Genomic DNA, 23,351 nt, shown 5'->3' with positions numbered 1-23,351 from the left:
AGAGCTGGAGGGAATCCCAAAGGCCATCCAGTCCAAGCCGATGGCTAGATAGAAGATATTTGATAGAATCATAGAACCCTCGAGCCAGAAGAGACTCCAAGGGCCATCCAGTCCAACCCCTTCTGTCACGCAGAATACAATACAATCCATCCTGACAGATAATAATAATAAATGATTCACTGGAACTTATGCCCCAAGTACCACCTCCCAGCAGCAAAGAACTGGTGGGATCACAAACCTGCAAAAGTCTTGGAAAATGAGCACGCAAAGAAACTGTGGGACTTCCGAATCCAGACTGACAAAGTTCTGGAACACAACACACCAGACATCACAGTTGTGGAAAAGAAAAAGGTTTGGATCATGGATGTCGCCATCCCAGGTGACAGTCGCATTGACGAAAAACAACAGGAAAAACTCAGCCGCTCTCAGGACCTCAAGATCGAACTTCAAAGACTCTGGCAGAAACCAGTGCAGGTGGTCCCGGTGGTGATGGGCACACTGGGTGCCGTGCCAAAAGATCTCAGCCGGCATTTGGAAACAACAGACATTGACAATATCACGATCTGCCAACTGCAAAAGGCCACCCTGCTGGGATCTGCGCGCATCGTCCGAAAATACATCACACAGTCCTAGACACTTGGAAAGTGTTCAACTTGTGATATGAAATCCAGCATATCTATCTTGTTTGCTGTGTCATAATAAAATAATAATAATAATAATAATAATAATAATAATAAACTTTTTGGCATCGTATATTTCTGCCACTTCTGTGACTGTCCATTTGCATTTTGATTTTGCAACCCACTTGTCGATGGATGTTCAGAATCAGCAGCATCCACCGCGGTCCTTTTTATCCTGGGCGATGACCGGACCGAGCCGGTATAGACTTTGTTTTGGATTGTTTCTCTATAGTGTTCGACTTGTGATTCTGTGATATGAAATCCAGCACATATATATATATCTCGTTTGCTGTGTCATGCTCTGTCTTTGCGTCAATAATAAAATGTTATTTATAACCCGCTTCCATCTCCCCGAGGGGACTCGGAGTGGTTCACTTGGGGACCAAGCCCAATCAACAGATAAAACAATACGACAGCATATATAATTAAAGCAGTAACAGTAAAATAACATTTATAAAATACATAGCAAGCATCAGGACTAAACGTTGTGGCTATTAAGAAACTGCAGGGAAGGCGGGCATGTGCCAAAACGCAAGGCAATGAGAATCAGGAATAGGGTCAAGTGCTGAGGGTTAAGGCAGTAAATAGTTAAGAATGGATGGTGATGAAAACGGACCGACTGTTCGAAAAGCACGTTGGAACATGAAAGATGAAAGAAGGTTCTAGTCCACCAGGTACAAGATACTTGAGGGTCTTGAAGAAAGGGTCCAAGAAAATCAAACACAAGAATAAATTTCAATGAGGTATCAAACTAGTACAAGGAACAGGATCAAAACTGGAACAAGGGATCCAAACTACAAAACTTTCAGGAACAATGACTGGATAATCCAAAATTCTCCAAAAGTGAAAACAAGAACTGGAACAAAACTCAAGATACAAAGCTACATGAACTTGGCTTGAAAGTCCACAGGAACATGAAACAAGAATAATAATAATAATAATAATAATTATTATTATTATTATTATTATTTTATTTTTATACCCCGCCACCATCTCCCCAGAGGGACTCGGGGCCATGAAACTGCAACAACACTCTTGAAGAGCAAAGTTACCACCTCTGAATTCTCTCAGAAGCGGTTCCTCTTAAAGCTGAATTCAAGGCCTCTTCCCGTGGGAAGTTTGCTCAAAACCCTTTCTCATTAGCAACCGTCTGCTCCTTCTCAAAACCTACCTTTCTTGTCTCTGCTGACATATTGCTTTCTTTCTAACAACCTCATTATCCTGATCACGACTGGAATTCCCATCTGCCAAGGGATAACTCGACCTTGACTCTCCCTAGGGATGCAGTTCAAGCTGCCTGCTTGAAACCATCGTATGGCTGCTCCCAGAATTGCAGTTTCCAGACTGACTTCAAAGGTAGCCCCATGTAGAGCGCATTGCAGTAATCCAGTCTAGACGTCACCAAGGCATGAACCATCCTGGCCAAGTCAGGCTTCTCGAGGTACGGTTGCAGCTGATGCACATGATTTAACTCTGCAAAGGCCCTCCCGGACACCGCTGATCATCAAGTGTCAACGAATTGTCCAGGAGGACCCCCATGTTGCGGAGTAGGAGATGGCCACCCCGCCTCTGCTTCAAAGCCTACAGTGAAGAAGACTCCAACTCATTCTCTTTAGTTTTGGAGTCAAGTGGAGACCTGAATATTGGATTTTTAAGACAAGAGTGAAGCATCATTGACAAGGAGTGCATGCTGGACTCCTGTAAAGGTAAAGGTTTCCCTGACATGAAGACATGAAGGGTTGGTGCTCATATCCATTTCTATGCCAAAGAGCCGGCGTTGTCCGTAGACACCTCCAAGGTCATGTGGCCACTGGCATTATTATTATTATTATTATTATTATTATTATCATTATATCATATTAAGTTAAAGGTAAAGGTTTCCCCTGAAGTTAAGTCTAGTCATGTCCGACTCTGGGGGTTGGTGCTCATCTCCATTTCTATGCTGAAGAGCCGGTGTTGTCCGTAGACACCTCCAAGGTCATGTGGCCACTGGCATTATTATTATTATTATTATTATATTATATTAAGTTAAAGGTAAAGGTTTCCCCTGAAGTTAAGTCCAGTCGTGTCCGACTCTGGGGGTTGGTGCTCATATCCATTTCTATGCCGAAGAGCCGGCGTTGTCCGTAGACACCTCCAAGGTCATGTGGCCACTGGCATCATTATTATAATTATTATTATTATTATTATTATCATTATATCATATTAAGTTAAAGGTAAAGGTTTCCCCTGAAGTTAAGTCCAGTTGTGTCCGACTCTGGGGGTTGGTGCTCATATCCATTTCTATGCTGAAGAGCCGGTGTTGTCCGTAGACACCTCCAAGGTCATGTGGCCACTGGCATCATTATTATAATTATTATTATATCATATTAAGTTAAAGGTAAAGGTTTCCCCTGAAGTTAAGTCCAGTCGTGTCCGACTCTGGGGGTTGGTGCTCATATCCATTTCTATGCCGAAGAGCCGGCGTTGTCCGTAGACACCTCCAAGGTCATGTGGCCACTGGCATGACTGCATGAAGCGCTGGAAAGGTACCTATTGATCTACTCACATTTGCATGTTTTCAGACTGCTAGGTTGGCAGAAGCTGGGGCTAACAGAGGGAGCTCACCCCGCACCCCAGATTCGAACCTCCCACCTTTCAGTCAGCAAGTTCAGCCGCTCAGCGGTTTAACCCACTGCGCCACCTGGGGGCTCCTCTGGACTCCTATGAAGAAATCAAAGCCATGCTCGTATTCAGAACGACGGAGACAAAGCATCTAAACCAGGCATGGGCAAACGTCGGCCCTCCAGGTGTTTTGGACTTGAACTCCCACAATTCCTAACAGCCTACCAGCTGTTAGTAATTGTGGGAGTTGAAGTCCAAAACGCCTGGAGGGCACAAGTTTGCGCATGTAGTACTTCTCAATCAGCAAGTCAAGCCTAGATTAGATGCTGCCGATACATTACGCAAAATGGGAAGGACCAGCTTCTCAATGTTTGGGACTTTTAGGGGAGCCTTGCTGGGAGGGCTACACATCAGCAAACTGAAGCTACGGCCTATTGCATTTACAACCTGAGGAGTCCTACAGAACTGCTCCAAGACTACAGAGACTTTGATTTGTTTTGACTCCAAGCCAAGTTTGAGCCAATTGATTTGCACACTGATATATTGAGTTTTACAGAATATTACATGCATTTGGAGAGACTGGATGTACATATACTGTGTCGCTAACCAACTTTAGTTGGAGCCTTGTTGATATACAGTAGAGTCTCACTTATCCAACACTCGCTTATCCAACATTATGGATTATCCAACGCATTTTTGTAGTCAATGTTTTCAATATATCGTGATATTTTGGTGCTAAATTCATAAATACAGTAATTACTACATAGCATTACTGCCTATTGAACTACTTTTTCTGCCAAATTTGTTGTCTAACATGATGTTTTGGTACTTCATTTGTAAAATCATAACCTAATTTGATGTTTAATAGGCTTTTCCTTAATGCCTCCTTATTATCCAACATATTCGCTTATCCAACATTCTGCCGGCCCATTTATGTTGGATAAGTGAGACTCTACTGTATGTCTGATATATGTTTTATACTGAAAACTGCTCTGTGTAGCATTTAAATCTGGATGATTGCAGTCTATAAATCTTTGTAAGTTATGACTGTATGCCACGACAGCTGACAGAATTTGGTTATCAGTTGTATTATTATTTGTATTATTGTTAACATTATTATGTATATGATGCTCTAATATACATATTGTGTTCTATGGTTTGAACCTTTATCGTGGTGCACATTTTTCAGATAGGGCTACATATCCCACAACGGGGCCCAGCTTGACCCACTCTGCACCGTCTCCTGGCCCAGCCCCTTGAGCCCTCGTTGTGTCGGTTCTGGCGCACACAACCCCAAACCCCCCCCCCCCCCGTGTTGTGCGTCTCTCAGTGCGCACTGACTCACCAGCTCCCAGGCTGAACAATGGCTCTATATATAGGCCTCGCACGCACCCCGGTGCCCCTCCGCGCCCGGCACAAACGGCCCAGCATTGCACTTCCGCCCCCGCAGCACCCCTCTGGGGCCGAGGCACGTTGTGGGACCGTGGCCACCGGGGGTGTCGTTAAGAATCAGGCATCTACCCAAATGTATATTTCCTTGACAGGAAATCAGGACGGAAATCTAACCTCAAGGGCCCATTTCCAGATCAGTGTCTTGCTTCTTCTAAATGGGAGGAAATTGAGAGAGAGCAGAGTGGAGGGCGAGTCCTGGCGCCAGCTGAGTGAAATCCACCCACACTCACTGAGGGAGCCTTTGCACGTTGCAGCCTGAAATCAGCAGCGAGGAGGAGGCTGGAACGTGGCTTTTTCCTCTTGTTCAGCCAAAAGCAAAGAATTTGCACCCGTGACCCAGGAAATAATAATAATAATAATAATAATAATAATATAATAATAATAATAATAAATCACACAGTCCTAAACACTTGGGAAGTGTTTGACTTGTGATTTTATGCAGCATAGACATCTCATTTGCTGTGTCATACTATGTCTTTGTGTCAATAATAGTAATAATAATTTTATTTTTGTACCCCGACTCCATCTCCCCAAAGGGACTCGGGGAGGCTCACATGGGGCCAAGCCCAATCAACATAGATTAAAACACAGATCAGTAAAATTAAATCATTATAACGACATAATGCCTCCTAGTTCCTTTATTGGAAAACCATGACTAGGGGGTTCTGCAAGGTTTGCCTTCTTAAAAAGGGGCATCGCATCCGAGCCTCATCAATCGGACAAGGAACCGTGATAAAGTGCCGTACCGGGTAGTGAGTTATCATTGGGGCCGAGTATCTAGACTTGATGACGTAGACTAAATCAACGTCTTTAGATCTCTGCGGAAGGTGGACAAGGAAGGTGCCGGTCTGATCTTCCTGGGGAGAGACTTCCAGAGTTGAGGGGCCACCCCCACGAAGGAAGGCCCTCTCCCTCGTCCCCACCAGCCTCCCCGGCAGTGCCGCCTCCTCCTTCCTTCCTTCCTTCCTTCCTTCCTTCCTTCCTTCCTTCCTTCCTTCCTCCCTCCCTCCCTCCCTCCCTCCCTTCCTTTGGGCGCTCTGCCAAGGCTCTTCCAAGGCACGACTTTAAATCTGCTCAGGGAGCAGGAAGACACGCTTCCAGCCAGCTCCCTCCAGAAACACCGCAGTGCCAATGGACAAGCAACGTAACCCCTTCGCTCCCCAACACCATAATCTAGACGGACCGTGCAGTCTCTTCCAACCGTTGTTGTTGTTGTTAAGACTGGATGGCCATCTGTTGGGGTGCTTTGATTGTGCTTTTGCTGCATGAAAGCAGAAGGTCCATGGACTTCCATTATTGTTATTACAGTAGAGCAGGGGTCCCCAAACTTTTTAAACAGGGGGCCAGTTCATGATCCTTCGGACCACTGGAGGGCTGGACTATAGTTGGCTGCCAAGCAATAATAATAATAATAATAATAATAATAATAATAATAATAATAATAATACTCAACTTGTGATTTTGTGATACGAAATCCAGCATATCTATCTTGTTTGCTGTGTTATACAATGTTGTTGTGTCAATAATAATAAAGAGGGTTGGAAGAGACCCTTTGGGCAATTGAGTCCAACCCTCTTCTGCCTCTGTGCACCAAAAGCACAAGCAAAGCACCCCTGACAGATGGCCTCCCCGCCTCAATGTTAATAATAAATAAATAAATAAATAGGGTTGGAAGAATCATAGAATCATAGAATCATAGAATAGTAGAGTTGGAAGAGACCACATGGGCCATCTAGTCCAACCCCCTGCTAAGAAGCAGGAAATCGCATTCAAAGCACCCCCGACAGATGGCCATCCAGCCTCTGCTTAAAAGCCTCCAAGGAAGGAGCCTCCACCACGGCCCCGGGGAGAGAGTTCCACTGGTGAACAGCCCTTCTCACAGTGAGGAAGTTCTTCCTGATGTTCAGGTGGAATCTCCTTTCCTGTAGTTTGAAGCCATTGTTCCGTGTCCTAGTCTTTAGCCTTCTCTTCTGCCGGCTAAACATGCCCAGCTCTTTAAGCCGCTCCTCATAGGGCTTGTTCTCCAGACCCTTCATCATTTTAGTCTCCCTCCTCTGGACACATTTCAGCTTGTCAACATCCCTTCAGCTGCGGTGCCCAGAACTGGACACAGTGTGATTCCAGGTGTGGTCTGACCAAGGCAGAATAGAATAGAGCGGGAGCACGACTTCCCTGGATCTAGACACTAGACTCCTATTGATGCAGGCCAAAATCCCGTTGGTTTTTTAACTGCCGTATCACATTGTTGGCTCATGTTTAACTTGTCCATGAGGACTCCTGAGCAGAACCGGGCCCAGGACGGAGCCCTGCTGATGGCACTCCACTCGTGACTTCTTTCCAGGATGAAGAAGATGCATTGTTGAGCACCCTTTGGGTTCGTTCGCTTAGCCAATTACAGATCCACCTAACTGTAGTTTGTCTTGTCCTTCACTGATACTGTGATGCCCACCAACAATGGACTGGGACCAAACTTGGCACAAAGAAGCCCCATGACCAACTGAGCATACTGCAGGGATTAGTGGGAATGGACCTTGGTTTTGGGAGTTGTAGTTCACCTGCATATAGAAAGTACTGAACCCGGGCTGTGGCGCAGGCGGGAGAGCAAGCCAGCTGCAATTAACTGCAATGAATCACTCTGACCAGGAGGTGATGAGTTCGAGGCCCGCTCGGAGCCTATGTTTGTTTGTCTTTGTTCTATGTTAAAAGGCATTGAATGTTTGCCTATATGTGTAATGTGATCCGCCCTGAGTCCCCTTCGGGGTGAGAAAGAAGGGCGGAATATAAATGATGTAAATAAATAAATAAATAAATAAATCAGATCTGGATCAAACTTGGCACACATACCCAACATGGACAACTGTGCATACAGGCCTGGTTTGGGGGTGATTGCCCTGGGAACCTGAGAGTTGTAGTTCGCCCTTATCCAAAGAGCCCTGAAACCAGCCAACGACTGATCTGGAGTAAACTTCTGTGATATTACCTACCATCCCAAAACAAACAATGCCCCCTTCTAATAACCCAGGCACCGCCAGGTCCCCAAGATAATAAAAGGTAAAGGTTTCCCCTGACGTTAAATCCAGTCATGTCTGACTCTGGGGGTTGGTGCTCATCTCCATTTCTAAGCCAAAGAGCCGGCATTGTCCATAGACACCTCCAAGGTCATGTGGCCACTGGCATGACTGCATGGAGCGCCGTTGCCTTCCCGCCAGAGTGGTACCTATTGATCTACTCACATTGGCATGTTTTCGAACTGCTAGGTTGGCAGGAGCTGGGGCTAACAGCGGGCGCTCATTCCACTCCTGGGATTTGAACCTGGGACCTTTTGGTCCGCAAGTTCAGCAGCTCAGCGCTTTAACACACTGTGCCACCAGGGGCCCCGTTCCCAAGATAGTACAGTATAAAACCCACAACCTATAAACAATGAAATGGAACCAAAGATTGAATCATGAAAAATACAGTCCAAATCCTGTTGCCCTTCATATGCAATCACTTGTCCATATGAAACACTGAACTGTTGAAAAAAAAGCAGCTGAAGCCAGACAAATCCATTAAAAGCTATTATATTAAATTATTCATCCATTTCTGGCCAGTTCTATAAACTCTTTTCTGGCCTCCTTGTTGCATGCTTCACTTTGAATTTATGGGCCTTTTTAGCATTTCCAAATGGCCCAACGACAAGAGTTCTTTCTCCAACCCTGGATATTCCACCGATATATATATACAAACCCCACTTGCCTTGTTCCCAATGGACCGCACAACCCCTGAAGATGCCATCACCATCACCATCATCCCTCTCTTATCTCAATTGAGACACAAAGCAGCTCACGATATTAAAACCCAGGGCAATTTCTAGCCCACAACATACAAATACTAAAATAGAATTCAACAAAGCGGTGCATTAGAACTATCCCTTCAAACACTTAAAACAAGGGAAGGCTGTCCTTAAAACGGTCCCAATCAACTGGCAAGAGGATCTAGTTCAATCAAATGGCCGTGAATACATAATATGTTGGGCTGCAAATCTGTCTGTGTATATGTGGCACAAGTGTCCGCTCACACAGACAGCCCTCGGTCTCCACAAACAGACTGTTGTTCCCAGTGCTGAGGAGCCACCAAGTCACTCTTTCCCAGGACATTGCAGGTTACGGCGAGCACATTCTAGTGTTCCTTTCCCTCTCCATTTGCATGACCCCGCCCACTGCCTCTCCCTTAACCCTTTCCTACCCTTTCCTATGGCACACAGCAAACAGAGGGATTGATCAGCAATTGAACATACTGGAGAGAGAGGTTTGGGGAGAATTCACCATGATTGATAAGCGTTGAAATAATAATTACAACAGACCCAACATGGTCAACTGGGAATACTGGGGGAGTTTTGGGAGGATTGACCCAATATATTTTTGGGAATTGTAGTTCACCCACGTTCTTATACATTTTCTAATGGGAGCATTCATAAAAAAAACAAAAGCAAAGACTGAGTTTTTTTTTCTAAGAAATAGAGTAACATATGACCCAACTGATATGACCTCACATCCAAAAACAAACCAGGCCCTTCTCAAATAACCTGGGCACCGACGGGAACCAAAGCCAGTATATATATCTATATACACACACACATATATATTAATATTATATTATACCATTTGTCAACATATACTATACTATATTTTATCTTATATTTTGGCAAACACTATAATATAATACAGTAGAGTCTCACTTATCCAACATAAACGGGCCGGCAGAAGCTTGGATAAGCGAATATCTTGGATAATAAGGACGGATTAAGGAAACGCCTATTAAACATCAAATTAGGTCATGGTTTTACAAATTAAGCACCAAAACATCATGTTATACAACAAATTTGACAGAAAAAGTAGTTCAATACACAGTAATGTTATGTTGTAATTACTGTATTTATGAATTTAGCACCAAAATATCATGATATATTGAAAACATTGACTACAAAAATGGCTTGGATAATCCAGAAGCTTGGATAAGTGAGGCTTGGATAAGTGAGACTCTACTGTATATATAAATGTAATGTTCATTTTACTATGGAGTAAACAACAAAACCACTGAACCAAATCACACCAACTTTGGCCACAAAAGACAGAGTCATCCAAAATATGTCTTTCAATCAAAAAAACCTTAAAAAATAGTCCAAATTACAGAGGACGAGGAAGAGCCTTTCTCGGCCTAACTGCCAGTTAGAAAGGTAGGCTCTGCTACCTTTAGCCCCCCCCCCCCCCGCCTTTAGGCCCCGCCCCTTTGTATCCTAGCAACTCCCTCAGCCAAATGGCACCCAGGGCACAGGCACAGTAGGCACTTAGGTCTGATCTACACGGCTTATAAAATACAGATTATCTGATTTGAACTGGATTATATGGCAGTGTAGACTCAAGGTCCTTCCACACAGCTATATTACCCATTTATATTATCTGCTTTGAACTGGATTATCTTGAGTCCACACTGCCATATAATCCACTTCAGTGTGGATTTTATACAGCTGCGTAAGCAGATAATATAAAATTATAAATATAATATGAAATAATTACTGTGGTATAATAATACAGTACAATATAATCTCTAAAACCAGGACAGTAAATAAAGAGCAACACTCTGAAAACAGGGAAATTGAGAATTCCAGAAAGGAAACAATCAGGGCCAGCTAACACTTCCAAACAAAGTATTCCCCCAGGCAGGAAGCAACCAGGCTTTGAAGCTGCAAGGCCATTAAATGCTAATCAAGGTGCCTAATTGCACCATTCATACCTGCCACACCAAGACTATTAATTGCTATTCAACCTGGCCGACCAAGGATTCCGCAAGGTAGAAAACGGTCAGGCTTGCAAGCAGCAAGGCTATTCAGTGCTTTTCAACCTGGCCAACCAAGATTTCCCCTAGGTGAAAAACCCCCAGGCTTTGAAGCCACGAGGCTACTCCATCCCATTCAACCTGGCCAACGAAGGATGCCCTCTATAGAAAGCAGCCAGGCTTTTAAGCTGTAAGACTATTCAGTGCAATTCAATGATTGCCAAACAATGATTCCCCTACAAAGGAAGTAGCCAGGCTTCAAAGCGGCTCTTTGACTGAGGGTGCTACTCCAGCTACTCCAGAAAATGGCCAGGCTTTGGGGCTGCAAGGCTATTCACTGCTCTTCCACCTGGCCAACAAATGATTCCGATAAACCAGAGCAACACGTGGCCGGGCAAAGTAAGTAATAATAATAAAACTTTATTTATACCGCGCCACCCTCTCCCCAAGGGGACTCGGGACGGCTTACACGGGGCGCAGCCCGGACAGCATAATCAGATAAAAACAACATACATACAATTCACAATATATTAAGATGAAAACAAAATGCAATATAAAACAAAGGTATTATAATAGTTGATAATATCAGTCAACCATCAAATACAATTCTGTTGCACACATAGGAGGAGGAACTGAAACATCTATGCAAGAATACGATGATGAGATAAAATGTATAGATAATAAAATAGGGACCTAATAAATACCAAATAATACCGCATGGGGTTAGCTATCTAATGCTTGTCTCACCAAAGGCCAACCGAAACATCCAGGTTTTAGTTGTTTGCTGAAGGAAGTTTAGTTGTTTCCAGTGCTTTGTAGGCACTGGGATGAGCCCCCTGAACTCCAGCCACGATGGATCTGGACGACACTTGGCACACAGGACCAGCACGGGCAAATGTGAATGCTGGCACGGTTTTGGGGTGATTGTCCTGGGAATTTGGGAGTTGTAGTTCACCCGTATTCAGAGAACACTGAACCCAGCAAGTGATGGATCTGGACCAAACTTGGCAAACAGACCCAACATGGTCAACTGGGAATACTGGGGGAGTTTTGGGAGGATTGACCCAATATATTTTTGGGAATTGTAGTTCACCCACGTCCTTATACATTTTCTAATGGGAGCATTCATAAAAAAAAAAGCAAAGACTGAGTTTTTGTCTAAGAAATAGCGTAACACATGACCAAACTGACATGACCTCTCATCCAAAAACAAACCAGGCCCTTCTCAAATAACCCGGGCACCAACGGGAACCAAAGCCAGTATATATATCTATATCTATATAAACACACACATATATATTAATATTATATTATACCATTTGTCTAAATATACTATACTATATCATATATCATATTATATTTTGGCAAACACTATCATATAATACAGTAGAGTCTCACTTATCCAACATAAACGGGCCAGCAGAACATTGGATAAGCGAATATGTTGGATAATAAGGAGGGATTAAAGAAAAGCCTATTAAACATCAAATTAGGTCATGATTTTACAAATTAAGCACCAAAACATCACGTTATACAACAAATTTGACAGAAAAAGTAGTTCAATACGCAGTAATGTTATGTTGTAATTACAGTATTTACGAATTTAGGACCAAAATATCACGATGTATTGAAAACATTGACTACAAAAATGGCTTGGATAATCCAGAACGTTGGAGAAGTGAGACTCTGCTGTATATATATAATATTACATACATTATATGTAATGTAAAGTATCACATATATTATATGTATATGTAATATAATGTATATATTAGTGTTTGCCAAAATACATTATATATATACCATATGTATATTATAATGTACTGTAATATATACATATACAGTAGAGTCTCACTTATCCAACACTCGCTTATCCAATGCTATCCAACGCATTTTTGTAGTCAATGTTTTCAATACATCGTGATATTTTGGTCCTAAATTCGTAAATACAGTAATTACTACATAGCATGACTACTTTTTCTGTCAAATTTGTTGTATAACGTGATGTTTGTAAAATCATAACCTAATTTGATGTGTAATAGACTTTTCCTTAATCCCTCCTCATTATCCAACATATTCGCTTATCCAACGTTCTGCCGGCCGGTTTATGTTAGATAAGTGAGACTCTACTGTATTACGTTATTATTATATTGTATTATTTTATATTATATAGATAATATACAACATTATATTACCTATATGCTATAAAATAATACAAGATAAAAATGTAATATATATATATACTACAGTACATTATAATATATAATACTTTTTAGTTTATTATTGCTACATAGTATATAGATTATATATTGTAATATATATTATAACAATACCATGCAACAATGTCACAAATAATAATGTAACAGAACGTAATACTGTAATAACAATATAAGAAACGCCACGGTGGTTCCTTCTGCGGAGGTCCTTGCCGCATTGAGAGAGAGAGAGAGCGAGAGAGAGAGAGAGAGAGAGATTGACGGGGTGGGCTTGGCGTCCGCCTCGTGCTAGGCTGCCCTGGGCCAGGGGCTGCGGGAGGGCGCTCTGCGCATGCTCAGGGGGCTCCCCCTTGGCGGGGGCAGGGATGGGGAGGGGGCTCCAGCAGGGAGGGGCTTGTCCCCCTTAGACGCATGCCACTCACCCCTTTCTCCTTCCCCTCGAATAAGCGGGGACGCTCGCCTCCGGAGCCGCTGAGGAGCCAGCCAGCGAGCGAGGAAAGGCGAGCCGAGGCGATGCTGCCCCTTCGGCCTCCCGCGCCGCACTGAGCCAGGAGGCGGCGGGCAGAGCCAGGGCTTTGGTCACGTGGGCGCCCCCCCCGCCCACCCGCCCGCCTTGCCGGGCTCCCATTGGCTGCTCCTCGTGCCCCCCCTCCTCCCTCCCTCCCCCGCCCCTGCTGCACCTGGGCGCCTCTTGCCGGGGCTGGTCTTGCGCAGGCGCACTGCGCGCCCTCTCCCCGGCCTCCTCTGCTCTCTCTCTCTCTCGGGGTTTTGGCGCGCAAGGCGGGCGGGCGGGCGGGCGGCGTCGCGCTCCGAGGTGAGAACGCGGGCCCGCCTGGCTCCCGCGGGGGCGTCTCTCTCTTCCACGCGGCTTGAGCTCGCTTCGAGGGCCGTGCCCGAGGCACCCGCACACCCACTCCGTACTGGTTTCGCAGCCCAAGGGGAAACAAGGGCACGCGCTCGGCCCTCCCTCCCTCCCTCCCTCGCACTCGCCCCACGTGGCGCCCGGGCCGTGGGGAGCTCGCCTTGGCCGCTCGGGTTACATCCCAAATAGATGACCGTGAGGCGCTCCATGCGGGCGGGGCTGCCTTTGGAGACTGTTCGGAAGCTCCCAGTGGTCCCGCCAGAGGCAGCCGGGCTGCTCCCCAGGGCGGCATTCCGAGAGGGAGGGAGGGAGGGAGGGAGGGAGTGAGGGGGCGCCCGGCCCGGCCACCCGGCACCAGTCCAAGCGCCGGCCTTCGCCTATCAAGCCCTCAACGGTTCCGGCCCAGCTTAGCTGTCCGAATGGATCTCCGAGGATGGTGGTCCTCCTCCTCGCTCTCTTGGGGATGGAGCCGTGGGTGTCTGAAGAGACCTCTTCTTGACCCGCACGTTCTCCCTTCCGCAGTGAGGACATCGGTCCCGGTCACTCCTTCCTCTTGGCACGTTTCTCCCTTCCGCCCTCCATTCGTGCCTCTTCGAACTCCGCAGCACTGCTGGTCACAGCTGACCTCCAATGAGAGCGCTCAAGGGCCAGGGCTTCCCAGTTCTCTCTCAGTGTCTATGCCACAGTTGTTAAGGTTGGCTTTGAGCCCATCTTTAAATCTCTTTTCCTGCCCACCAACATTACGTTTCCCGTTCTTGAGTTCGGAGTAGAGTAACTGCTTTGGAGACGGTGATCTTTGGGCATCCGGACAACGTGGCCTTCAGTCCCGCGGAGTTGATGGCGGAGGAGCATCGCTTCAATGCTGGTGGTCTTTGCTTCCTCAAGCACGCAGACATTTGTCCGCCTGTCTTCCCAAGAGATTGGCAGGGTTTTTCTGAGGCAACGCTGATGGAAACGCTCCAGGAGTTGAGTGTGATGTCTGTAGACCAATTATTAGTCTGTATAATTATTAGTATTATATTGTATTAGATTATAATATTAGTATCAATATTATATGTATACACAATATATTCAATTACAGTAGAATCTCACTTATCCAAGCTAAACGGGCTGGCAGAAGCTTGGATAAGTGAATATCTTGGATAATAAGGAGGGATTAAACATCAAATTAGTTTATGATTTTACAAATTAAGCACCAAAACATCATGTTATACAACAAATTTGACAGAAAAGGTAGTTCAATACGCAGTAATGTCATGTTGTAATTACTGTATTTACGCATTTAGCTCCTGGTGGTGGCGCAGTGTGTTAAAGTGCTGAGCTGCTGAGCTTGCAGACCGAAAGGTCCCAGGTTCAAATCCCGGGAGCGGAATGAGCGCCCGCTGTTAGCCCCAGCTCCTGCCAACCTAACAGTTCGAAAACATGCACATGTGAGTAGATCAATAGGTACCACTCAGGCGGGAAGGTAATGGCGCCATCGGCTCTTTGGCTTAGAAATTGAGATGAGCACCAACCCCCAGAGTCGGTCACGTCAGGGGAAAACCTTTACCTTTTAAGTCTTAATACTGAGGGCGGGGGGCAGGTAAATGACCTTGGAGGGCCGCATCCGGCCCCCAAGCCTTAGTTTGGGGACCCCTGCTTTAGAGAACTGGTGCAATAGAGAGACTTGGACGAATGTGCAGTGACCATTGGAACGGCCAGGATTACACTCCTGGGATGGTGTTTTCAGCTTTGCCGGACCTTAATAGGCCCTCAGCCAGACCCCAATCCTTCAATTTCATTCCTTACAGATGGAGCGCCTCCAGGCCACAGATGCAGCTGAGTGAGGGAAGCGGGAACGCCTGGAGACCGAGCGGGAGAACAAGCAGCTGTGGGCGCAGATTGAGGCCGGGAGGAATTTCTGGCCCGGAAACGGAGGCAGGCGGTCAGCAGCCAGGACACCCATTCCAAAACCGTCCAAGCGGAGCTCTTTGAGAAGAACCAGGTGAGTTTCCATGGACGTTTTGGGTCAAAAGCGCCACTCCAAGAGGTCCTGCCCCTTCGGGAAGGGACCCGTCCTTTGGACCTCCAGGTGTCGCGGCGTTTGCATTTGCTGCGCTTCATTTTTCTAAAACGTTGATTAAATGTTCACCCTCAAAGGTGTTGAGAGTGGCTTGTAGGTCTCCTTCTGAAGGCGCATCAAGCAAAGGGTCGTCTTATTTGCTTTGGACTGGATTGTCTGAGTCCACACTGCCATGTAATCCAGAATTGACTACTGGGCTCGGGCTGTGGCGCAGGCTGGAGAGCAGCTGCAATGAAACACTGCAATGAATCACTCTGACCAGGAGGTCATGAGTTTGAGGCCCGCTCAGAGCCTATGTTTGTCTTGTCTTTGTTCTATGTTAAAAAGGCATTGAATGTTTGCCTATATGTGTCATGTGATCCGCCCTGAGTCCCCTTCGGGGTGAGAAAGAAGGGCGGAATATAAATGCTGTAAATAAATAAATAGATGGTACCAAGGTCCACAAAAAAGCATTGTTGAAACAATGATTTAGGCGGGTTGCTGTGAGTTTCCCATGTTCCAGAAGCATTCCTTCCGGACGTTTTGCCCACATTCCTGGCAGGCATCTTCAGAGACTGTGAGGTCTGTTGGAAACTAGGCAAGTGAGGTTCATATATATATCCCTGTGGAATGATGATGTCCTAGGTGGGAGAAAGAAAGAGCTCTTGTCTGCTCAAGGCGAGGGTGAATGATGCAGTTGGCCACCTTGATTGGCATTGAATGGCCTTGCAGCTTCAAAGCCTGGCTGCTTCCTGCCTGAGGGAATCCTTTGTTGGGAGGTGTTAATGGACCGCTGTGGCAACTTCTGCAAGTTTTCCAGGAAAGCGATGATTCTTCACACCAGCTGGCTTCCTTTTGTGATCACAAGCGGGACACAAAGCGCCTCTCCCTCCCTTCCTATCTGTTGCTCTTCCATCCAGAGATCTGGCTTTATAATATCCAACCATTGCCCTTCTTCCCTGCATTTGTGTGGAGTTATGTCAAAACAGAATTATGTGCCCCACCAAGAAGGCCAAATACAATAGACCAGTGGTTCTCAACCTTCCTGATGCCGTGACCCCTTAACACAGTTCCTCATGTTGTGTTGACCTCCAACCATCACATTATTTCCGTTGTGACTTCACAACGGTCATTAAACACCCTCTACCACGCTGAAGTTTTTCCCCTTGGCCCAGATCTGTGTTTTTAGCCCTGTTTTTAACCATTTTATGCCGTGCGCTGACTTTTATAACTGTTTATTGATGTTATGTTTTTATTGATGCGACATTGTTTTATTGCCGATCTTGTTTTATTGTTTTATTGCTGTTATTGTATTGTGTCGAGCATGGCCCCATGTCAGCCGCTCCAAGTCCCTCCGGGGAGATGGGGCGGGATATAAAAATAAAGTTATTATTATTATTATTTTGCTGTTGTTATGAAATATCTGACATGCAAGGGGGGAATTGATTTTGCCATTTGGGAGTTGTAGTTACTGGGATTTATATTTAACCTACAATCAAAGAGCACCCTGAACTCCACCAACGATGGAACTGAATTAAACTTCCCACACAGAACTCCCATGGCCAACAGGAAATACTGGGTTTGGTGGGCATTGACCTTGAGTTTGGGAGTTGTAGTTCACCTACATCCAGAGAGAACTGTGGTGGACGCAAACAATGATGGATCTGGACCAAACTTGGCACGAATACTCAATATGCCCCAATGTGAACACTGGTGGAGTTTGGGAAAAATAGACCATGACATTTGGGAGTTGTAATTGCTGGGATTTATAGTTCACCTATAAACAAAGAGCATTCTGAACTCCACCAACGCTAGAATTGAACCAAACTTGGCACACAGAACTCCCAGGACCAACAGGAAATACTGGGTTTGTTGGGCATTGACCTTGAGTTTGGGAGTTGTAGTTCACCTACATCCAGAGAGAACTGTGGTGGACGCAAACAATGATGGATCTGGACCAAACTTGGCACGAATACTCAATAAGCCCCAATGTGAACACTGGTGGAGTTTGGGAAAAATAGACCATGACATTTGGGAGTTGCAGTTGCTGGGATCTATAGTCGCCCTCCTGTGGCCACATATGAACACTGCATGCATACAAACATATTTTGGGGCCATGGCACTGAACACTGGGAGTTTTTAGTAGAAACCCTACCAATATTTTAATTTGACCAATGAAGGATTCGTATACCGCCAATCAGGGACTGGGGCGCCATCCGGGTCCCGCCCCTCCCTGTTGCCGGGCAGACTCCGCCTTCGGAGCCGGAAGTGCCCCCTCCCGCCGGCTCGCTCTTGGCGGAGAGAGGACGCGGAGGCCCGGCCGGCTCCCCTCGGTTCTCTCCGTTCCTTCCTTCCCGCCTGCGAAGCTCCGAAGGGACGGGAAGGGGCGCCAGGTGAGGCTTCGTCTTCGGGTCGGGAGGGAAGAGGAGCCAAGCCAGGAACGGCCTCGCTCAGGCACCGGCCCTCTTCGGCCTCCCCTCCCTCGCTTCCTTCAGGCGTTTTGGACTTCAACTCCCACAGTTCCTTGCGGTCGGTAGGCTGCTAGGAATTGTGGGAGTTGAAGTCAAAACGCCTGAAGGGAGGGAGCGAAGGGGGAAGGCCGAAGAGGGCCCGTGCCTGCTCCTATGTGTCCGACTCGGGGGGGGGGGGGGGGGCGTCTCCCCTTCTAAGCCCAAGAGCCGGCTTTGTCCGTAGACGTCTCCAAGGGCACATGGCCACGGGCAGGACGGCATGGAGCGCCAAGGTTACCTTCCCGCCAATACCCTTCCCCCCCCCCCCCCGAAAATAAGACATCCCCCAAAAATAAGACCTAGCAGAGGTTTTGCTGAATTGCTAAATATAAGGCCTCCCCCGAAAATAAGACCTCACAAAGTTTTTGTTTGGAAGCATGCCTGGCGCCCGCAAAACAAAACACCAGAGCATGTAAGATTGGTAAATATACATACCAGTTGTACATGGAAATAATGGTAATAACAAGAAATTCTTGACAGGAGTCACAGTTTGTCTGGTTTGGTTATGTTGGTTTGTGATGAAAACTACTGTACAGTACAGTAGAGTCTCACTTATCCAACATAAACGGGCCAGCAGAACGTTGGATAAGCGAATATGTTGGATAATAAGGAGAGGCTAAGGAGAAGCCTATTAAACATCAAATTAGGTTATGATTTTACAAATTGAGCACCAAAACATCATGTTATACAACAAATCTGGCAGAAAAAGTAGTTCAATACGCAGTAATGCTACGTAGTAATTACTGTATTTACGAATTTCGTACCAAAATATCATTATATATTGAAAACATTGACTACAAAAATGCATTGGATAATCCAGAATGTTGGATAAGCAAGTGTTGGATAAGTGAGACTCTACTGTATATAATAAATGTTCATTTTTTTTGTTCAACAATAAATGTGAATTCTTCTTCATGGAAAAATAAGACATCCCCTGAAAATAAGACCTAGCGCATCTTTGGAAGCAAAAAATAATATAAGACACTGTCTTATTTTTGGGGAAACACGGTAGGAGCTGTACCTATTGATCTACTCACGTTCTACTCACAATTGTGCAGATGGAATACGTCTGCTCAATCTCTCTCTGCCTAAGATATCTATATATATTCTATCGGTACAAAATCTGTCTGTTAGTTGGAGGCCGCTCATCTCATCACCAACTCACGCTCTGAGGCCAGAGAGAAGAATGGGAGCCAGGAAGACAGTTCCACCTTGTCTCCTGCGACATCAGTTGGGGGCCCTTCTCCCGAGCAACATGCTATGCCGATAATATATATACACACACACACATATTATATTGTATATAATATGCAATATAATATACAATAATATATAATGTCATATATATACATATAATATTGATAATAGTGTTGTAATGTAATACAATATAATATAATAATGATCCAATTCAATATAATATATTATATGTAATATTACTAATAATATAATAGTATAGTGGTATAGTACAGTATATTGTACTATACCACTATAGTACTATACCACTATAGTACAATATATTGTACTATACCGGGGCTGTGGCGCAGATGGGAGAGCAAGCCATTGCAATTAACTGCAATGGATCACTGACCAGGAGGTCATAAGTTCGAGGCCCGCTCGGAGCTATGTTGTTGTTTGTCTTTGTCCTATGTTAAAAGGCATTCAATGTTTGCCTAATATGTGTAATGTGATCCGCCCTGAGTCCCCTTCGGGGTGAGAAAGGCGGAATATAAATGCTGTAAATAAATAAATAATAAATAAATTAATATATAGTACTTGTATTGTGCTATGCTAATAGTATAATGTATTGTATGTACATATAACTTGTAAGCCCTCCTTTTCTTCTCCTTATCTTTTTTGTCCCAATTCTTATCCATTATTCCATGAAAGTCTCCCATTATCGATTCGTCGTATTCTTGATTCATAATTAATTCTGAAAGTTTTGTTGTGAATGCTGTTTTGGGACCATTTGGCGTATATATGTTACAGATTAGAATCTTTTGGCTATCAAGTTGTAATATAATTCCTACTATTCTTCCATCTTCATCTTTAAATGCTAATTGTGTATTGAGTCTTGGATTTGCATAAATTAGTACTCCACGTTTTTTTTCGACGGCTGAGGAGTAATATTCTTGTCCAATTGATTTTTGAGTCAGATGTGATACATGTTTTTGGGAGATGAGCGTTTCTTGCAATGCCAATATGTCATATCTTCCTTTCTTAATGATATTAAATATTTTTTTTCTTTTCTGTGGTGAGTTTAGCCCGTTAACATTATTTGAGTAAAGTCTGATCTCCATCTTCCTCCTCCTCTTCTTCCTCTTCCATGTCTGGATTCATCCCCTTTCCTACCCTTTCCTATGGCACATATGAAACAGAGGAATTTATCAGCAACTAAACATACTAGAGATACTTGGGGAGAATTCACCATGATTTAGAGGACTTGCAGGGACTGGGATGTATAGTTCACTTGCAATCTAAGAGCACTCTGAACCCCACACTTGCCACACGGACTCAACATGACCAACTGTAAATCCTGCCAGGTGTTTCAAGAAGAAGACCAGCCTCATTATAATTCTGTCCTGAATGTTATTAGGCTCCTTTCATCGGGGTATTTTAATCTAATGATTTTATCTTATATTGCTGCTATAGCGCCCCCCCCCCCCCCCCCACCTTTGAAGTTGACGGATTTGCATTGGTGGTTGTTTGATATTATTACTATTATATAAACCTTTGTTTTAACTTCTGTTTTATCATCTTCTTGTGTTTTAAACTGTGTATATTGTTTAATGCTGTTACTTTTGTAACGTTGTGAGCCGCCCCGAGTCCCCATGGGGAGATGGTGGCGGGGTATAAATAAAGTTTTATTATTATTATTATTATTATTAAGATTGCCCTGGGAATCTGGGATGCAAATACATAGTGGAACATATGATCAAACTGATATTACCGAACATCCAACAGCAAACAAGGCTCCTTTCAAATCATCCGGGCAACACCGGGTACCCAAGCTAGTGTTGAATAAGCGAGACTCTACTGTTATGAAATTAGCATTGATCACGTGCTGGTTATTCACTGAAACACATTCTTTCTTCCATTCCTTTCACCACATTTGGGATTGACCCAATGAAATTGGTGTAACCCTCTAACATAGAAAGCAGTTCCCCTCCCTCCCTTTTCTTCCCTATTGCCTTTCTTTCTTCTGTTCTTTTTTGCCTGCCTTCCTTCACTCTTTCCTTCATTTCCTTCTCTCCACTCTTGTCATTCTTTTATTCCTTCATGTCTTGTGTCCTTCCCACATACCTTCCAGCCACCATTCATTCCCTTCGTCCTTCCTTCCTTCCTTGCTCTGTGTTTGCTGAATCACCTTTGAACCAGGATCGACTTTTGTCTCTGTCGTGTTCATTGCTTTTGCTGGTTTCAGTATATGTCCTTCAGACACTTAATGCCTCTATTTCTTGGTATTTGCATTTTCTGCATGATCCATAAAGGGGAAAGAGGATAATGTTGAAGGTTTGAGGCTTCATGTTTAACTTTTTATTTCTTCTTTCTTGACCAGAACATGAGGGTCCTCTGGCGTGATGAGAAACAAACCAGCTTCTAGTGGATATTGAGGAATTTGGAAACCAAAGAGCAATAAGAAAAACAGTCCTATAGGAAAAATAAATCCTCTCAAGGTGCTGATCTCTCTTTAGATCAGAAAGGGAAAAAACAAGAGTCAAGTGTCCATATTACAATTATATATATGTACATAACACTGTAAAAATGGAGAACAAAGATTATAACGGAATTGAATGTGGAAAGAACTTTAGTCAGCTTGGACATCTGAAGACACATCAAAGGACCCACACTGGGGAGAAACCCTATAAGTGTTTGGAGTGTGGCATAAGCTTCACTCAGAGGCGAAATCTACTTTCACATCAAAGGACTCACACCGGGGAGAAACCCTATAAATGCCTGGAATGTGAACAGAGCTTCACTAGGAGCGGACATCTGCTTTCACATCAAAGGACTCACACCGGGGAGAAACCCTATATATGCCTGGAGTGTGGACAGAGTTTCATTGAGAGTGGAAGTCTGCGTTCACATCAAAGGACTCACACTGGGGAGAAACCTTATAAATGCCTGGAGTGTGGAAAGAGCTTCAGTCAGAATGTAAATCTGCGTTCACATCAAAGGACTCACACTGGGGAGAAACCCTATAAGTGTATGGAGTGTGGAATGTGTTTCACTGAGAGTGGGAGTCTACATAGACATCAAAGAACGCACACTGGAGAGAAACCCTATACATGCCAGGAGTGTGGGATGAGCTTCACTCAGAGGGGACATCTACGTTCACATCAAAGGACTCACACTGGAGAGAAACCCTACACATGCTTGGAGTGTGGAAAGAGCTTCATTGAGAATGGAAGTCTACGCTCGCATCAAATGACTCACACTGGGGAGAAGCCCTATACATGCCAGGAGTGTGGAATAAGCTTCACTCAGAGGGGAAATCTAGTTTCACATCAAAGGATTCACACTGGGGAGAAACCCTATAAATGCCTGGAATGTGGACAGAGCTTCACTAGAAGTGGATATCTACTTTCACATCAGAGGACTCACACTGGGGAGAAACCTTACACATGTCTGGAGTGTGGACAGAGCTTCACTGAGAGTGGAAGTCTGCGTTCACATCAAAGGACACACACTGGGAAGAAGCCTTGTTGATGAAGTTGTTTGTCTCATGTTGGGAGTTTTACATTTGTTACAACTTTTATTAAATTGTCTTTCCTTTTCTTTAATCTCCTGTAATTCATTCATTTTTTGCTGTCTTTTCTGGATGGGTATTTATCTGAAAGAATGATTTAATCTCTTGTGTCGATCAGAGAAGAAGGTATAGTCGTTTTCTTCTGGGGGAAAGAACCTCCAGAAAGCTACGATTGAAAGCTCTACTACCCTATTCCAGAAGTTTTTGGAACCCAAGGCAAGGCGATCATGCAGGGACCATTTCACCCTAGACGTTTTTCCTCCTGAATGGACAGCCAGGAGTTCCATAATTTGCATGACCCCTCCCACTGCTTCTCCCTTTACCCTTTCCTACCCTTTCTTATGGCACACGGTTAACAGAGGAACAAGAGGTTTGGGGAGAATTCACCATGATTTACAGGAGTTGTACTTGACTTCCATCCAGAG

General features: G+C 44.7%; 2 protein-coding genes across 5 annotated transcripts in view; one reads left to right on the top strand and one right to left on the bottom strand.

The window, feature by feature from the left end:
- rap1gap (RAP1 GTPase activating protein) overlaps positions 1-13,346 on the bottom strand; it is a 78,970-nt gene extending 65,624 nt beyond the window's left edge. Inside the window, exon 1 of one of the 3 annotated variants that reach the window (XM_062965751.1) lies at positions 13,189-13,346. The gene's annotated coding sequence lies outside the window, so the exon portion shown is untranslated. The remainder of the gene's footprint in view (positions 1-13,188) is intronic. The other 2 variants (XM_062965750.1, XM_062965752.1) reach the window with 2 other exon arrangements.
- Positions 13,347-13,586: 240 nt separating this feature from the next.
- On the top strand, positions 13,587-22,960 carry LOC134294488 (zinc finger protein ZFP2-like). 2 transcript variants are annotated; one of them, XM_062965760.1, is made up of 2 exons: positions 13,587-15,612; positions 21,736-22,960. In XM_062965760.1, exon 2 carries the CDS (start codon positions 21,942-21,944, stop codon positions 22,884-22,886), a length of 945 nt encoding a protein of 314 aa, XP_062821830.1. In that variant the 5' UTR covers positions 13,587-15,612; positions 21,736-21,941; the 3' UTR covers positions 22,887-22,960. The 2 variants fall into 2 exon arrangements, with proteins under 2 accessions (XP_062821830.1, XP_062821829.1); XM_062965759.1 differs by lacking the exon at positions 13,587-15,612 and adding an exon at positions 17,908-18,062.
- The last annotated feature ends 391 nt before the right edge of the window (positions 22,961-23,351 follow it).

The sequence above is a fragment of the Anolis carolinensis genome, unplaced genomic scaffold (genome assembly GCF_035594765.1).
Source record: "Anolis carolinensis isolate JA03-04 unplaced genomic scaffold, rAnoCar3.1.pri scaffold_15, whole genome shotgun sequence".
In the NCBI taxonomy this organism is placed as follows: Eukaryota; Metazoa; Chordata; class Lepidosauria; order Squamata; family Dactyloidae; genus Anolis; species Anolis carolinensis.
Note: the sequence above shows the minus strand (reverse complement) of the source record. Positions and strands in the feature narration are given on the sequence as shown.